The sequence below is a fragment of the Euprymna scolopes genome, chromosome 14 (assembly GCF_053919585.1).
Source record: "Euprymna scolopes isolate OS-2025 chromosome 14, ASM5391958v1, whole genome shotgun sequence".
Lineage (NCBI taxonomy): Eukaryota > Metazoa > Mollusca > Cephalopoda > Sepiida > Sepiolidae > Euprymna > Euprymna scolopes.
This window is the reverse complement of record NC_136495.1, coordinates 109,152,119-109,170,920: the sequence shown is the minus strand read 5'-3', so window position 1 is coordinate 109,170,920 and position 18,802 is coordinate 109,152,119. Positions and strand designations below refer to the sequence as shown.

Sequence of the window (18,802 nt, the reverse complement as noted above, 5' to 3'; positions counted from 1 at the left end):
AGAAAAAAAAAAAAAAAAAAAAAAAAAAAAGCAGCAAAAGTTCAGCCCCGCCCTTCTTTCTCAAATTAATTTTAAAAAATTACATGTTTATTTTTTTTACACCATTCTATTGAGAGCAGAATCAGCACTGCTTACCTCAGAACCCCACAACTAGCAGTTAGAGAGAGGGTAGCCGGATGACTGTCACCCCCATCCCGGATAGGATGGTTTCAATAGTGATATGCAGCCATCCTTAGTTTTCTCCCCTTATTTCAGTTAAATTATAGAGTTGCATTCTGCACTAACGTTTATTATTTTTTTTGGGGGGGGGGGGGAATACGGGTTAAACTGGACAAAAGTGATGTTCCATCAAACTTTGATTATTTCCAACATCACTTCATCGCTAAATTCATTCGTTTGTTTAGTAAGAGTAATTCAACAGAGGTCGACTTTCCATCTTTATACTGTTCTACATTAGATGCTAAGCAAGATTCCCTAAATTTCAATTTCTTCTTGAGACATCTTAAGCTTGAGAGACGGGTACAAAGTCGTACCACTCCTCCTGAAGCCAAGCCTAAACTTGTGGGCTGGTGCCAAGTCTTGCTGCCACACCCCGGGTCTACCAGCAGCCACCTGATTGCACCAGGGGATCACCACACTCTTCAGCACATCCAGGTACACTTTGGTGTTGACTTTCAAGCTGACTTCGAAGATGTGAGGTGGCATGATGTGGCCCTCACTTTGAAACCACATTAAAGACCATAAGCATGGCCAGAAACTTCGTTGAGCTGTGCTCTCAACCCTGAGCTATCTGGATTTGTATTTTGAGGATGCTGGCAATGATTCTGTTGTCATAACTTAAATCAGTAGACAGCCTAAGTTGTACAGTGGTGTAACTCCGATCTCACTCGTTGAACACTGCATCACTTTCAAACATAATAGAAGGCTCCTATCCCTCTTGAGATTTGTATACAACTGGCTAACTAGTAGATGGTCTACAATGAAAATGTAGTCATGTAGTCTTTTCTAGTGACCATTTTATCATTCCACGTGGTATATCTTGACTTTCATCTTCGTAAGAAAAATTTAAAGCGGTGTAAAAATGTTCTGTTTAGGGAATTAATCTTTGTGTTTATCCAGTTTTTAGCCAATATTAAAACTTGCCTGGAAAAAAAAAATGGTACTTGTACAGTTTAATCAAGACATTAAAAAATGAAAATATCAAAAAACGGTTATATTGCATGTATCCGTTTTGAACTGAAGATCTCTGAAAAAAAATTTCAATTTGATCGAGTAGGTTTTTTTTTTTTTTTTTACAGCATAAAAACACGTTTTTATGAGAGCGCGTTGAAGGCAGACATCTTGGACGTTTTGTAAATTTTTGTTTGAATTTTAGAAACGCCACGGGGAGATAACTCCAGTTAAAGCCCCGACACTCCCTTCCATCTTTAATGCTAGCTTTTCTTCCTAAAAATCGAACCTTTTGCTCGGTATCATAAATTGTTTTTTCGCTGTAAAAAAAACAAACAAACTACTTGATGAAATTAAGTGAATTTTTTTCCCAAGAAATTCATTCCATAACGGATATGTACACTATTTGTACAATTTAAACTTTTTTCGATATTTTTATTTTTTAATGTCTTGATTAAACTGTACAAGTACCGAAAAAAATAAATTAAAAATTAGAAAAAAATTAAAATAAAAAATTAGAAAAAGTTAAAAAAATTTTATCCTTTTAAATTGCACAGAAAATTTTTTTATGTACTTATGAGTTGTTTTACAAAAAGACAAAACACCAAAAATCATGCAAAATACATCAAGTATCTCTTGTTAAACAAGAAAAGCACATTTTAACGGCGAAAGGTCTCGCCGTAATTAAGGGACATAATTTTAAACTAATTCACCATGCAGTCATTATAATACCGGCTAGAAATTTTTTACCAATCAAATGGTTTTTTTTTTTCATTTTTCAGGGGAGTTACGACTTATCAAAGCCAGATGCCATTCAAGGATAAGGGTTAATTTGCGTAATTTTTAGTATTCAGCCCTCCCCCCTCTTTTTTTTTTTTTTTTTTTTTTTTTTTTTTTTTTAAAATCTAACGGGTATGTACATAAGTTTTTTTTGTGCAATTTTGAAAAGTTAGGGTAAAATTGGATGAGCACCTTAATAATTTGTGTCCTGGTATAGGTATGCTTTTAATTGAATGCAAGTTGCTATTTTACATATGCTGTAGTATGAGGAGTTCATAGTATGCTCAGTTTACGTTGCAAGTGAATACAATAAATCCAACATGTTCAGTATGATAGAATTGGTTGGATTCCTTCAGAATTATGCAGAGAAAAAACAAAATGGCAGTTCGTGTAAGGTACAGAAATGAAGTAAATAATAAAATGAAAGATAAAAATTGAAATGGCAAACGAAACATCTTTTTACCTCCTTTTTGTAGAGAGCGGCCAAGATTCCTGCAGCAAGTTCTCCAGCCATGATGCAAAGAAGGAAAAAGAAATACTGAAAAAAAAAAAAAAAAAAAAAAAAAAATTAAAATTATTAAAAATAACATATAGATCAAGAAACTTATAAAAATAGATGAAATATACATCGGTACTGGTTAAGATGTTAATACACCTTTTCAATAAAGTAAAAACAACCTTGGCCTTAAGCAAAAAGAAATTAATCCCAATTTAAAACAGTTGAATCTGAAATTAAATTAATACAACTGAAAGGATTCAAAGTATAAGAGCTTTTACTTAAATTGGGCGAACTTATTTAAAACAGTAAAAAAGAAAAAAAAGGGCAACAATAAAATAAGCTAGGGCTAAAATAAAATAAGCTAGGGCTAAAATAAAATAAGCTAGGGCTAAAATAAAATAAGCTAGAGTTAAAATAAAATAAGCTAGAGTTAAAATAAAATAAGCTAGAGTTAAAATAAAATAAGCTAGAGTTAAAATAAAATAAGCTAGAGTTAAAATAAAATAAGCTAGAGTTAAAATAAAATAAGCTAGAGTTAAAATAAAATAAGCTAGAGTTAAAATAAAATACGCTAGGGTTAAAATAAAATAAGCTAGGGTCAAAATAAAATACGCTAAGGTTAAAATAAAATAAGCTAGGGTTATAAAATAAGCTAAGTGTAAAAGAATAATGAAGGCTGAAACGCTGAATGTTTTGGTTTCAATTCCAACTGATGGCACCATGTCATTAATTTTTTTTTATATTTGAAATCATCACTGCATATACTGGGTACAATATAATAATCAATAGAGAATTTGCACTATAATAAATACAAAATCTGCATGAATTAAAATATATTTAAGAGTATTTTACGACCAGGCAAGCTTGCAAGTTCTTTATAAAAGAGAAAGGTTTAATAATTCGGTTGAGGTACTCGTTTAGTTGTGTTGGCTTCAGTTGATATTTTTGTTTTATCTCCGTTCATCTTCTGTGATTCAGTGACACTATTTTTTCTCCTTTTAAAACCATTTTAATTTTTTTTAATTTCATTACTTTAAGAATTTTTTTAAAAAAATATTTAAAACTTTAACATTATCTTTTTTAATTTAATTATTAAAAGTAATTACATCTATTTCATTAAAAAAAATTTTACAATTTTATATTCATTTTTTTTTTTTTTTTGCTTTCATTTCTTTTGCTCCAAACTATATTTTTAACTTGTACATTACATTAATTAATGAATAAAATCAACGATTATTTTGGACAACCATGTTCTATTTCCTTTCTAAAAAAAAAAAAAAATAAAAAAATAAAAAAATAAAAAAAAAACACGCTACACGGACATAGCCAATACTAATCCACAGTGGTGTGAACTTGGACCAAAGGAATTGGAGGACTGTGCCAGTGATCAATCAAATTGGTGAGCCACCATGCACAAAGCTAGTGTCACCTTTGAGGATGCTTATCGCCAGAAGTTCATTGCTGCCAGAGATCAACAGTGATACAAACTAAAACTTTTCGGTGCCTCTACGGTGCCAGATCCTGTGCATTCAGCCTGGGGTTGTGCAGCCACCTCTGAACATACAAATAAGTTGCCAAAACGAAGAGTCTTCTTCGAACACAACATACTACCGACAAAATTAACAATTAGTGTTCCCAGGGCAATATCAAGTGATGTGTAGATCCAGGTTACTGGTAATTTTGAATGTCTTATCCATATGTGCTTATCATCAAACGACTATAAAACAGACTGCTGGACATTGATAATTACGCCGGCAGCATTAACCTTAGGCAGATCTAACCCCCCCACCCACACACACACCAAGGAGGAAGTTTCATGGGAATATCAGGTCCACAGTCGCACATATATCCTGGTGAGGGCAAATGACATCAGGGTTTTTTTTTTTTTTTTTTTACATAGGAGTCCCCACTTATCAAGACCCAGAGGCCACTCGAGGATAAGGGTTAAAGAGTGTACAGTAGTCAATGGGACAATATCGTAGTAAACGTTAGTAGTGGAAATTTGGTAAACTGAGTTACTTAAAGGGAACGGCTGATCAAGAACTTGTTTACGTTTGACTTGAACGACCATATTGTAATCAGCTGGAAAGCAGGCAAACGGAACAGAGTATCACAGGTGCGCAGTTCTAAGAAAGAAGCTTTGTTCATGGAATCTACGTTTAGGCACAGAGAAAGAGTGGGGGGAATTATTAATAGTGTTTTCAGCTAGACGAGTTGCTTGTGAAAGTTTGGCGAGGGAGGACCATAGATTGGAGCTCAGCTTTTTTTTTTTTTTTTTTAAATTCTTGCAGGAATACAGCCTCCTACATACAACGCCTGGTATTCTCAAATAGTCACCCATTTGGTACTGATGAGGCTCACTTTGGGTGATTTAACAAGACTGTGTCAGTGTGATTATGCGGTATACATTCATAACGAATTTTTGGTGGATGATTCAAGCACAGATTATTGTTTATTGGTACAAAATATGAACAGATTACAGAAAGGAGTGAATTTTATTAATAATTCTATTTCGAGGGAGGGAGAGGTCGCTCTGTAATACAAATAATTATGTTATTCTAGCAGGGAGACCCAGGATTGAACGAGGATCAATGAATGTCTGACACTTTCAATACTTTTATTGTCATGAAATAGACGAAATCATCCATTTTTCAATCAAATCAATTGTTTGTGCTAGTCGGGGACCTCCCGTAGTGCACTAGGAGAAATCTTCATACCTCTCCATAGTAACTTTGTCCACAATACACTAATCTATATTGCACTGCAGATAAGCTACTTTTGATTTTATCAGATTTTTATATAAGGACTTGAATTAAAGTTTAAAATGCAAAAATATCATCGTTCAATTATGCTCTAAACAAAGGTTCATTTTGAATGCATTCATCTTAAAGAACCTATTGTTGATTTTAGACATCGGGTCCTTCCGCTTGTGTGGTGATAAAACTTCACAAATGCACTTTTTGTTTTAGGTTGTATGAGAAAGTCAACATTTAAAATCAGACTGTTCCTTCATTTATCGATTTTTTGATACTTATCGGAGACATTCTGATAAAATAGAATGTTTTTGAATTTTAAAGATGAAGATTGACATTTTTTCATTATTTAGATGGTTTTGGACTACAATAAAGACCTGTGGTGTAACGGATAAAGTACTAAGCAAACTTTAGTTCTAAGTGGCACTCTTCTGGAGGTTGAAGGTTCAATTCTTAGCGTGGGCAATGCTAAGAACACATGAGAAAACTGACTTGAGGCTTCTACCCAGTCACGGCTTACAGAACGAGAGCATGCTACCTCTGTGGATTAAGTAAAGGGTTTCATTTGAAATTTTGTAAAAAATCCCCAAGTTCGATAGAAGGATCCCCGAGTTCGATAGAAAGACCCCCCCCCCCCGAGTTCGACAGAAGGATCCCCGAGTTCGACAGAAGGATCCCCGAGTTCGACAGAAAGATCCCCGAGTTCGACAGAAAGATCCCCGAGTTCGACAGAAAGATCCCCGGGTTCGACAGATAGATCCCCGAGTTCGACAGAAAGATCCCCAAGTTCGACAGAAAGATCCCCAAGTTCGACAGAAAGATCCCCAAGTTCGACAAGATACACTTGAAGAAGGTCTGATGTAACATCAGCTGAAACACTGTGCGAATAACACTCAACATGCAAATAGTAGTCCAAATAATCTTAATACTCGATGGAGAATGAAGACTTGTTATGTGAAGAGTTTCCTTGCAGAGCCGATCGTTCAAAATGGCTGATTTTTGCATCCTTGTTATCCGCCTCCTGATAACAAAAGACTAAAAACATGGATGTCCTTTCACAAACGATTATCTTATTCAAAAACACATTGAATGATGAATTATTTATCGTTTATTACTATCTTACATGATTTGTGCCTTCATTGTTGTCAGGGGCAACAGTGCTTAACTAACAAGTGTTTTGAAAGCTTCTGGTCTAGAATAAAAGATGATAAATACGGCCAACTGTTTTCGATTCTCAATGATTTGGTGTGAGGGGGAGAGGGGGGGTCACTTGAAAAGGATACATTAATAATTCATCATAATTAACCTTTGCTTGTCTTTATATATCGGCATCAAAGCATCTAGTACAATTGACACGGGTCTGTAAGCCTAGCCCTGGGTAGGTATAGAGGCAAAGCAAATTAAACAGTTGCATTTGCAAGTGATTTTTTTTTTTTGGTATTATTATACAAACACCGTGACAGGGTTAGGGTTAGGGTTAGGGTTTAGGGTTAGGGTTAGGTTTAGGGTTAGGGGTTAGGGGTAGGGTTAATTCGCTGTCACGGTGTTTGTATAGTTTTACCTTTTTTTTTAAGTGGCGCCTAGAAATAATAAAAATGCTTATCTTTTGGCGATTGTGTTTATTTTTCAATGACAATCTTTCAAAGCTCATTATTTTCAACCATTTTTTTTTAAAAATAAAACAAGCAAAGTCAAATGATTTAAATAAATGGTTTAATAGAACAATATACTTTTTTTTTTTTCTGTTTTTTTTTTTTTTTTTTTTAACAAAAGCTGTAAGATTTGAATACTCGTATCGTCAAGCCTCAACATATAATTCGGTGGATATTTAGAATTACACTTATTTAAAGAAAAATGGCCTTTTGGCTAGGAACAAAGTGCTGATACCACGATTCACCTTTTCTGTCCTCGGTCAATGGAGGAGAAATTCTTCATTACTGAGACAATTTTTATCTTTGTTCCTATCCAGTGCTCCTTTTAGGGGAGCTGGATTTCTCTACATTAAAAACTGACCTTGTGTTTAACTGCCCTCGTGAAGTGGCCAGTAAATAGGTACATAGTAGTCATGGAACGAAGATGTCATATTCCAACAATCACGTGGGTTTGACTGGTAACTTTTCTAATTGGCTAGTAAACGAAAATATTTAGTTGTCAAAGGTCAACTAAAGATAAATTTGTCCGTAGAGCCCTGAGAGGATCCACGTGGCGCGTCAAATAAAGCATTTGGACTTTTGTAAAAATGTGCAGCTGTCAATAATATTAATGTGATACTTCCATATGTCTCTGATGCAGATGGTTGGTGGTGGTGGGGTGGGAGTGGTGGAGACAACAGAAAATGAAGCTCTATACAAAGATTAAAGAACTTTCCAAGTCAGTTTTAATGAGTAATTCAAGACAACTTTGCTTTATGAATTTTACAATAATATTTGGAGGGGTGGGTCCCCGTGCCCCCCCCCCTATACTTCGTGCTTGGATTTCATAAACAGTGGAGACTAACATCTTGATGTATGTCAGATAATAAAAAATAATAAATGATAATATTGGCGCAATAAGTAAATTGGCTTTGTTTCATGGTTTTACAACACATCAACCCCCCTTTTTGGGTTATTTAATCTTGAATCTGATCATGTTGGAAAAAAAGTGTTTATGCTTTTAAATTCTTTATATCTTCAAATATTTATTTATGATGTTTGGTTTGGTTGCTTTGTTTTACAGCATATCAACCCTTTTCGGGTTGTTTAATGTTGAATCCAACCATTTTGGAAAAAGAAAAGTTCTTTATTTCTAAATATTTATTCATCGTGTTTGGTTTGGTTGGTGGTTTTGTGGAGGAAAATTGCTGTTTTTATTTTTGAAATTGAAGAACATGATTTAAATTTGCAAAATCAAAAAAGAAAAAAAACAAAAAAAAATAACAATCCTTTTTGATGCATTTTAGGTCAGAAAGCCAGTATCTCCAGATAGGCTGATCTGGTAGCACCAGTAAAGAATAAATTGAATGAATGATAATGTAGGCATCTGAGTATGCTTGGAAGGAAAAAAAAAAAGCTTTATTCTTCCAAGATTTACACAGAGATGGAGTCTCTGCAAAAACAAAGGGAAGTAATTCATTTCTGGCGTGTATAATGCATATGAACTGCTAAGACAAATACCGATAACCATAACTAATAACACCATACCTGAGAGAGCTTCCTTTAAACTCCTTGGCTTAACAGTAACAGAAAATATGAACTCAAACGAATACATTAAGGGCATTGCAATGGCTGCTGAAGAAAACGTGGGCTCCCTCTATCATGCTAGAAAATTACTCACACCCAAGATTATCCTATACCTCTACAAGGCCACCATTCACCCATGCATGGAGCATTATTGTCACAGAGGCTGGTGCATCCGCTACTAATGCCTTCCTTTTGGACAGAGTCCAAAAAGAGTCTCCAATTTAATAGGTCTGAAACTGCCAACTAAGCTCCAACCACTGTCCCATCACTACAATGTTGCATTGCTGTGCCGGTTTTACAGGTATTTGAATGGAATGTGCTCTAATGAACTCATTGCACTTGCACTCCTGACAAACTTGTTTAGCAACAAAAACTCACCACTTGATTGTAAAGGTTCCTAGTTGCCAAAAGGCTGCCTACTCTAATAGCGATTTCCCCCTGACTGCTAGACTTTAGAATTCCATGTTACATGCTTTCCTGACTACCGAGATGCAAAAATTTAAATGTAATGTAAATCAACATTTGTTTCGTCTCTAAACATGATCCCAAATAATAGTCCATTACACCCAAGTGGCAATATGTTTTGTTTGGAGTAAACAATTCTTTGCAAAAATGGTTCTCGACGATTACTAGAAAGCACAGACATGCAAATGGTCAATCTTTGATTTTGTTGTGCATAGGTCAAATCGTGGCGAACCCAGTGTCAAGTTGTGAAATTTTTTTCCCGACTCGTGAAGGCATGAAATGATTGTAGCATGAATTGTATTGAATTGTTGAGCTAATTCTCTTGGATTAGTCTTCACGGCATCTTTGATGACGCTTTCATACACTGAATTTTGACTTTCCGAATGTTGCAGATCTGATAGGTTAAAGTCTCCAAATGAAAATCTCACAAACCATTTTCGATCATCTGGAACATTCATCTCATAGACAGTTCCAATGCTCCTCACTAACTATCCATTTTTTGGATGGCTGAGACAGTTAAACTTAATATTTTCCCACTAAGGCAAAGCAAGATAAAACACAAATTCATCAAAAAATCTAGAACTGTGTACAATTAGGAGGCTGCAAAGTGATGAAGTAAAAAAAAACCAAAAAAAAAACAAACAAAACGACATTACTTTCTTTACAACCTGCGTTTTTGTAATAGAAATTATTATACAAACATTCTTACATTATGTTTCACCAGATTGGCAAGTCTACCAGTCTACCTACGTAACATTTTAACTTTAAATAAATATTAGCAGGCTACCTGGCTTTGCTCGGTCGTAAAATATGCTTAGATATATTTTGATTCATGCAGATTACGTATTTATTATTATAGAGACAATTTCTTATTGATTATTATATTGAACCTAATCTATAGTAGTGAGATCAAAACTAAAAATATGACTCGGGTGTCATCAGCTAGAATCGAAACCAAAACATACAATTCTCCACCCTCATTTCTTAGCCATATATATAAATTCACCTGTCATCTCTTTTTCAAAAGACAAAATTCAAGCAAAGGTGCATGGCCCATAGAGCTTTATATATATATATATATATATATATATATATATATATATATATAGCACAATCATGTTAACTCACTAGTTCTAGCCAGATCACCTAAGTTAAGCAATGTTGAGCCTGGCCAGTACTAGATGGGTGACCATTTAGCAAGACTAGGTACTGTATGTACCGCGCCAAGTTATAGAAATTTCCAGGTTGGTACCTGGGGGTGCATTAATTTACTGGGAGAGATGCACCCCCCCAGTCTTCATTAAGACATGCATGTAGGAGAAGGAAGCTGATGTAAAAACCCAATATCTACTGTGACAGTCATCTGCACCGACAAAGATTAGCAGTTAAACCAAAAAATTGGTTGGTTCTATACAAAGCCTTCACCACTATAAACAATCTTTGTGGATTTCCGAGCAACTCTGGTGGCAGAACCTCATATATTGAAATCGACGAGAGAGAGTCCATTATATATATATATATATATATTCACACATGCATTTCCAACAAATGGGTGCTAGTGCACTTGTGCATTATCGCTACCGAGTGATCACAAACAAATCAATTAATAAAAGTGTTTTTTTTCCATAAATGCATGGTCTTCATTCTTTGATTGTTGCTTTTCCATGTGTTCCGTTCGATGTATCATTGTGTTATCTAGTGGTTATTAAATCGCCTGTTTAACTTACATGTGCTTGCATGGAACAGTGAAGACTTGCTTCCATTTCAAAGGTTTTATTCAGGAAAGAAATTCATTAACGAAGGGAGAGACTAAATAAAGCCTAAAATCAATTCCTTCAAAAAGAGAGGCCAAGATTAATTCCTTTTTACTTAGCCTTAAAAATGTTTAATGAAAGGAAATATTCACTTAGATTGCTACATTGTAAGGCATGTTTGGTTTGTCAGGTTCAACAATGTGAACTTCCTCAAAACTGTCCTGTATGCGCAATGTAATTTCTATCTAATAATTTGGCATCTGCTTCTAGTGGGTTTTGTCTGGGGAGACAATGTTTGATTCCTTCCATTTCACTCACGCTAGGTGCACTGAGTCTATTTCCATTTGTTGTCAGGTTGTCTTGACATGTACTTATATAGCCCTCACCGAAATTCATACTAGTAAAAAATCTTTATTTACTGGCATAGGGTCCCAATATATAACACCTATTATATATATATATATATATATATATATATATAAATTACAATAAGTTTACCAAGGTAATGAAAATGGTAAACTTAAAATATATTATAAATATTAAAGAGTTAATATTTACAAGTAAAATAAACTCAGCCAGATGTAAAAGCTCAATAAAACCGAAAAGGAAATAGAGCTTATAATATGAATAAGTGATTAAGAAAACATGTTAATCCGCGGAGTTTTGAAACTACAAGTAAGTCACAGATCTTACTTGTTGCCTCCTGTTCCCCTTACCTCACCTTTTTTTTAACCAAGTAAGATCTGTGACTTATTTGTAGTTTCATTAAATACTTTTATATGCAAAATCCGATCCTGCATTTTGCTAATTCCTGCCCTCTGATGAGAAGGAGAGTATTTCTTCGAAACTCCACGGATTAAGGACTATCCACTTATCTTGTGTTTCCTTTTTTAAAATTAAATATGCTTTTAACTCTTTTTCAAGATGTCTTTTAACATGTTTTATTAATCATTTGTTCATTTATATATATATATATATATATATATAATTGTAACCGAGCACAGCACGCGTATGGCAGCTGCATGCATATGACTGAGCCTTGTGCAAAAGGACATCATCGCAAGGAAGAATAAAAAAATATAAAAAGAACAACATGCACGGACCCGGGATGACATCAGAGAAGGGAGCAGTATTCGAAACGTAATCAAGGATCACATCAGGCAAGGACAGAGAAACTTGTAATGCACAACATGTTCCGATGGTTAAGAGTAACAGGGAAACACCTGTAAATACTCAAATGTCTATAAATTTCGATTGTTTCACAAAGAAAAATAGTGAATCGAGTTATTTCTTTCCCCTTTTTTTCTTATGTCTTTTGTGACAGAGTGTACGTGTTTGATCCTTACATGTAAACTCGTGTAAAACGTAGAAGAGATAAAATCTTTCAAATTTTCTAAACTTACATTCTTTTTATCCATTTTCTATGCAAGATTACTGACAACAAAAAACAATTTTTTTTAAAGAGAAAAATTCGGGTGTATACTTACGAATCCAAGAAGGCATCTGCTCTTCCTGATAGCACCGCAGCATCCACAGAATCCAACCAAGAAGACAAATACTCCAAAGGCAATGAGAATGTATGATGAAGTCCTGAAGTAAGGGTCTTCCGTGTCTATAGTAATCTCGAACCGGTTGACAATATTTGGGTCAACAACCATCCACACCCCAACACAGAGGATGGCGGCTCCAGATAGCTGCAAACGCAAATATACACGCATTAAAACATGGATAATAGAAAAAAAAAAAAAAAAAAAAAAACATTCAAATAAGTAAGATAGATTCTTGTTGCAATTCTCGAGAGACAATGGATATTCCCTGTAAAAATGATCAGCACAGGTAACCTATAATGAAACAAGGGTAGTGCAATCGGCAATTGCACCTTCCCTGATCTAGCACTGCTGGAGCCCAGTGGAAAAGTCTAGAAGTCCTAGACTAGTTATATAAGCCAGATTTTAGAGAAGTCCAGCTAACTACTTAACCCCGAGCTGGATAAAGGATATATGAATTGATACCTTTCTCAAGTATTTTTGTAAAACTTATACAGTAGTCTTTAGAGAACTGAAACCAGCATAACAAGCCAACACATTGTGCTAGGTTCCTTTAGACTTAAATCTAATAGAAATATTCTTTTTTTTATTTTTAAATAAATAAAAAACAAATCATGGAAATCGCTCCAGACAAGACATGAAACTACTTAATATAATGAGCTAAAAAAAAAATTTAAAAAATAAAAACTATCTTAAGGTTCCAAACTTGCTAATGATAAGTGTTAAATGGAATTGATTCTGACCTAGAAATCAGCAATGTTTCCGACTTTGTCACAAGCATCGCTCATAGAATGTGAAGTTTAAAGAATAAAATAAAGGAAGTGAGAGTTATCTTAAGTTGTCTGTTCGAAATATACAGGGGGCATTCCAAAAGTCGTTACTTATTTCTTTTATTCTGTTTGAATCGATTAGAGAGGATTGCAAATCGCATCGTTGTGATGACTGAACTTATGCATTTATGACCTGAAAGTTTTATCTTCCTGTGGCAGATATTGATAGAAAGCAACCCCTGTCATGAACGTGTGTCAGAAGCAGAGATACGTCATTGAATTCCTGGCAGAAATTAATTGAGAATAGTGGTGACTATGTAGGAAAATAAATTCTGGAGCACAAAAAAAGTCACTTGTTTTAATGGTACAACTAGTCTTTTTAGTTCTTAAACTTTTCAAGTTTATCAAAAAATAGGAGGGTTTACTTTTGGAATGACCTCATATCTTGAGATTTCCAGTTTATTACCAAAAAGAATATTACAGAATTTGATTTTCGTCTTTAGTAAAGTAAAAGCATCACCACGGAAAAACAGATCCAAAAGTGTTTGGGGGGGGGGGAAGACAGAGGTGGATAAAAGAGAGAGTAAAAGAGGGCTAGGAAAAAAAAGATGGAAACAGAAAAAGAAAAAGACAAAAAGACAGCAAAAAATTTTATTAAATAAAAAAAAAAAAAATTCTCCTTGCAATATGAGGAATGAATGGAAGAAAAAGTTTCAAGGTTAATTGAAGAATAAGTTCAGTTTGATTGATTTTAGATTCCAGAACGCAGAGAAACCAGATGCTGCTCGATCTTTCAAAACGAATTTGACACAACAGTTACTAAATTGCTTCTCGTGCCAGGAATAAATTCACAGAAATCATTTTTATTACAGTTACTAATACCAATGAGAAGATCAGCAGCTTTTTCTTTTTCCTGCTTCTTATGATAGTAGTCAGAATTCTCCACATTGCCTGCTGGTAATGATCGATTGAATTATGAATAGACATCTCAGCAGGAATGTGTATGTGTGTGCATATACACACACACACACACACACACGATTGCAACGTCTTGTCAGACGAGTGCCACTTCCTCAGACACTTAAAGTCCATGAGCCCAAAAATGACTTCCATCACCACAGGACCATTTTAATAGACAAATGCCTAAGGGAGTATCTATACACAGAGGATGTTACAGAGTCTTAGCTTTGTACGACAGCTAAGTCTCTCTCTCGGTTCAAAATGTTGAGATCCAGCAACAAGCAAGAGCAAGATAGCCAGCAACAAGTTAAACTGCAGACCAGCTTAATGTGAGTACTGGTCTCCTGCTTTATCGGTTTTTTAAATCAGAGATTTGCTTCTCCCAGAAAGGTTGCCTTCACCACGGCTTACAGGAGCCCTCTCCACCCCAACACACACATACATACACACAAACACACACGGTGCTAGTTGGCCGTTGACCCTGAAAAAGGGTTCATTCGCCCTTTGGAAGGTCTTGTTTTTAATCCTTCAGGGAGACTAGCCACCCTCCTCACCAAACAAGTCCGGTGACCCGACCATGAAGCAAGTAGTACTGGGTAACATGTTACCAGTAGCATATGACATGACACACATACATACATACATACATACATACATACGTACGTACACACACACACACGCTAAGATGCCTGTCACCTAGACAGTCGGTTTCAATCCTGGCTTAAAGTATTTACTAGTCTAGCCACACTAAAGAGCTGTGATATAGCGAAACAGTATCTATGGAAGACTATAAATGCTCCCTATCTTGGATTGAGCATATTAGTAAGTGAAATAAACCCATTAGCATATAATGCCATGCCCTTTGTGTAAACAAATGGAGCTTAGATGTTTGGACAATATTCCATCATTGTAATTTCACATACCCACATTAACAGCAGCCACCTAGGCATATTCAAAAATGTTATTCATCTTACCATTTATTTCTTTCCGAATGTCAAAACAGTCAACTCTTGGCAATATCTGTTTCATAGCACAGGAACAATCATATAATCGTTTATTTCCATGCTGGGTCCTTTCTCAAGTCTACATTTTGCTTATTTTGTCTTTTTGACTTCTATATTAAGTCCAAACCATGGAGCACAAGACCTGCATCTATTCACTAACGCATTGAGTATTGGATTTATCTCTACATATATCTTAAACTATGTCATTACATCATTAACTCCATGTGTCCAAAGACAAATCGGTTGACCCATCTTCGTCACGCTTTTGTTTACGTTAGTTAACGTCCTTTTCACAAAGGAAATATTTTTGGGAACCATTTTAACAAAATTTTATTAGTAAATACTTTTCATCTTGGTAACTTTTTTTTTTTCTATTTTTACAAATATCAACAACGATCATAATAATCATACGACTAACTTAGCATTGCCCGGGGCAAACTATATAACATCAACAGGCTTTCTAAACAAAATAGAAATAGGACATGTATTACTTATTTATGCATACCTACACATATTAGAGCATTTTACAATGGTTGTCTCTAACATACATCAATCAACATATTGATGCCCATCTCGGTCGGTTAAGTTGGCTCTTTCCAGTGATCTCACCATTTCCCAAACAAAGACCGATCTAGCATGGCAGTCCATTGCCAATTTTAAAACGAATTACAACCATATTCAATTGGAATTCTTTTGGAGATGAGTAATTTGTATTACTTATTCATTTATTTATTGCAGATTTAACCACCTGAGGAAGGCCAGAGGATTAGTTGGCCGAAACGTTATGAAAAAACAACTAGGAAAGGAGTTAAAACTTTTTTTGTTTTACTTCAAAGTTCTCAGAAAACAAGGGGCCCACTACCTGGAGCTAACAATTGAACTCTATATAAGATACATAGATATTCGAATGTTCCATGAAACTTTTTTATCTCTCAAACAATGAGTTAGTAAAGAAATTGAGAACATATTTTCGTCTCCTCAATTAACCATTTTCATATGTTGTGGTATATCTTCCGTTTTGGTTTCTTGGTTTAACTGGATTCCAGGACAAGAATTTATCTAGTCTGGTGGAGTACCGATAGGGAAAAGTATCCTCATACCAGGTTGTTCTGACAAATCCGTGTACAGAATGACCTTAGACACTTGAGAATAGTGTCTAGTAGGCATTCAAGTTCTTTCCAGTTGGCATTCAAGTTCTCTCCAGGCTACATCTAGTTTTGCTTTCACTTATGAACACTAAATACATGGACCAATTCTCAGTTCTGCATCCTGCTTCACCATCTGAGTCATGTTTAGAGTAGTCACCATACCACTCGCAGCGAACTGAGCTTCAATCTATGGTTCCCCTCACCAAACTTTCACGAAAAACACTCGTCTAGCCAAAACCACTATCAATAATTTCCCATTCTTTATCTGTGCCTAACCCTAAACGTAGATTCCACGAACAAAGCTTCTTTCTAAGAACTACACGCTTATGGAACTCTTCCGATTGCCTGCTTTCCAGCTGACTATAATCTGTCTTCAAGTCCAACGTAAACAAGTTCTTGGTGAACCGTTCCCCTAATTAATCCAATTTACAAAATTCCCACTACTTAAGTTTATTATGCTATAATCACATTAACTAATGTATACCCATTAACCCTTATCTTCCAATGGCCTCTGGGCCTTGAAGAGTGGTGATTTCTGTATAGAAAAAAAAAAGATGAATGCGACTCGACACCGAAACCCCGTGACCAAATTAGTAAAGACGTCTTGCAAGAAGTGCTTGCTTCTATAATAACAGCTGTGACCAACATTGTCAAGGTATTTATTCAATAAATTCATATCATTTATCATAGTCCAGGTTACAAAACTCTCACCGCTGATTGCATATATCACAAATCAATAGAATTATTATTTATGCTAAACATTTAAAAGCAGACAAGCGCGATAAATATTAAAATTATTTCGTCTACGTTTATTTGCCTAGTCAGTCTGTTTTTCGACACTAATACCAAATGAGGGTTTAATTGAAATTTATTTGTGTTTTAGTAAAAAATTAAAATCTAACATGTTTTACAGCTTGACGCAGAAATATCTCGCATATTTTGAGTCTTGAAATAAAAAAAAATGTTTGGTCGCCTTTTTTTTTTTTTTTTTTTTTGGTACATCAACCCTTTCCAGGTTATTTAATGCCAAATCCAATAATTGTGAAAAATGGTTTTATGTTTCTATTTGTTTATATCTACAAATATGTTTGGTTTGGTAGTTTTGTTTTATGGCATATCAACCCTTTTTGGATTATGTAATGCCGAATCATTTAGCAAAAACGTTTTTATGCTTTAAGTTCTATATATCTTACAATATTTAGTCGTCATGTTTGGTTTGGTTGTTTTGTAGAGAAAAATTCTGTTTGTTTTTGACTTTACAAAACATGATCGAATTTTGCAAAGAACAAGAAAAAAGCAATAACATAAATGTTTGGTGTATTTTATGTCAGAAAATCAATATCTTATAATAGCCTGATCATTTAGAAAAAAAAAAGGCATAGGTTTCTAAAAAGTTCATATAAATGTATTTCTTTTTGTTAATAGAAAAAATAATACTTATTAGACACCTATTAAAGCAAGACGCCTTGAATTTCAATTTCTTCTTAAGACTATAAGCAAGCCTTAAATGTTAAACATTCTCTAGAATTAAAATCATAATTGGAATAAAAATTCTAGATATAAAGTTTAACATTTTACTAATTCTTTACAAATTTTTTTTTTTTTTTTTTACAAATCACCACTTGTGTCCCGAAAATCATTTGAAGATTAGGGTTAATTCTTCTTCTTCTTCACCATCACCACCATCATCATCAGTCTTGACGATGACTAGTCGGGGCCTCAGTGCTTTATCCTTCGGTGTTGGCATAGTCGTCTTTCTGTGTAAAACATCCGGTCACAGACACTGCATATGTGGGTGCCAGGGTTGTGTTGTCTATAGTGTCTCAGCTCTAAGGCTTCTCCAATCTTTGTCTCTATTTCTTTCTTTCTTTTGTGGAGACTCTTCCGACAACCACTCCTTTTTTTTTTTTTGGCTTGTTCCTCCCAACTCTCGACACTGGTGTTCATTGATTTCAGGTGCCGCTTTGTTACATCTTTGTAGCGAAGCGTCTGACCTCCCACATTGCGAGTTCCATTTTCCAGTTCCCGGTAGAAGATCATCTTTGGAATTCGGTTGTCTTCCATTCTAATAATGTGCCCGGTCCATTGTAATTGCATGGTAGCAAGGGTAGCTCCCACGCTATCTAGGTTTGCTCTCCTGAGAACTTTCGTGTTTGGTATGTAGTCACTCCAATTGATCTTCATGATCCTTCTCAGGTGTCTCTGTTGGACGGCTTCCAATCTCCTTGTGTGCGCTATACAGAGTGTAGGTCTCTGCTGAGTACAGCAGGGCTGGCAGCACAATGGTTTTGTAGACTCTACACTTCGTCTCTAGCCGGATACTGGCCCTTGCCAGAGCCTCTTTTCTAGCTTGCCAAGCGACAACAGCATGATAATCGTTAGTGGTGGAAATTGGATAGAATTTGATTATTTAAAGCAACAGCTCAACAAAAACTTGTTTACATTGGACTTGAAGTCAGTTGTAGTCAGCAGGAAAGCAGGCCAGGAAAGCAGCTGAGTAGTTCTAAGAAAGAAGCTTTGTTCATGAAATTTGCATTTAAATTTAGGCACAGATAGAGATGGGGGGTTAGGGTTAGGGTTATGATAGTGGTTGTAGCTAGAAGAGTCTCGTGAAAATTTGGAAGTGGGGAATCATAGATTGACACTCAGGTGATCATTGCCATGAAAATAATGATAGAGCAGAGACCACGCTCACAATATCTCCTCTGTGAGAAAGGGGTTGTAGAGAGGGAGA

General features: G+C 35.1%; 1 protein-coding gene across 2 annotated transcripts in view; it reads right to left on the bottom strand.

Annotated features, from left to right (window-relative positions):
* Nucleotides 1-18,802, bottom strand: part of LOC145293212 (CD9 antigen-like) — a 388,541-nt gene that overhangs the window by 26,319 nt on the left and 343,420 nt on the right. For both annotated transcript variants that reach the window (XM_080139744.1, XM_080139745.1), the window contains 2 exons: nt 12,127-12,333; nt 2,414-2,488 (listed from right to left, as the gene is read on the bottom strand). In XM_080139744.1, the coding sequence (XP_079995870.1) occupies nt 2,414-2,488; nt 12,127-12,333 (282 nt within the window). The remainder of the gene's footprint in view (nt 1-2,413; nt 2,489-12,126; nt 12,334-18,802) is intronic.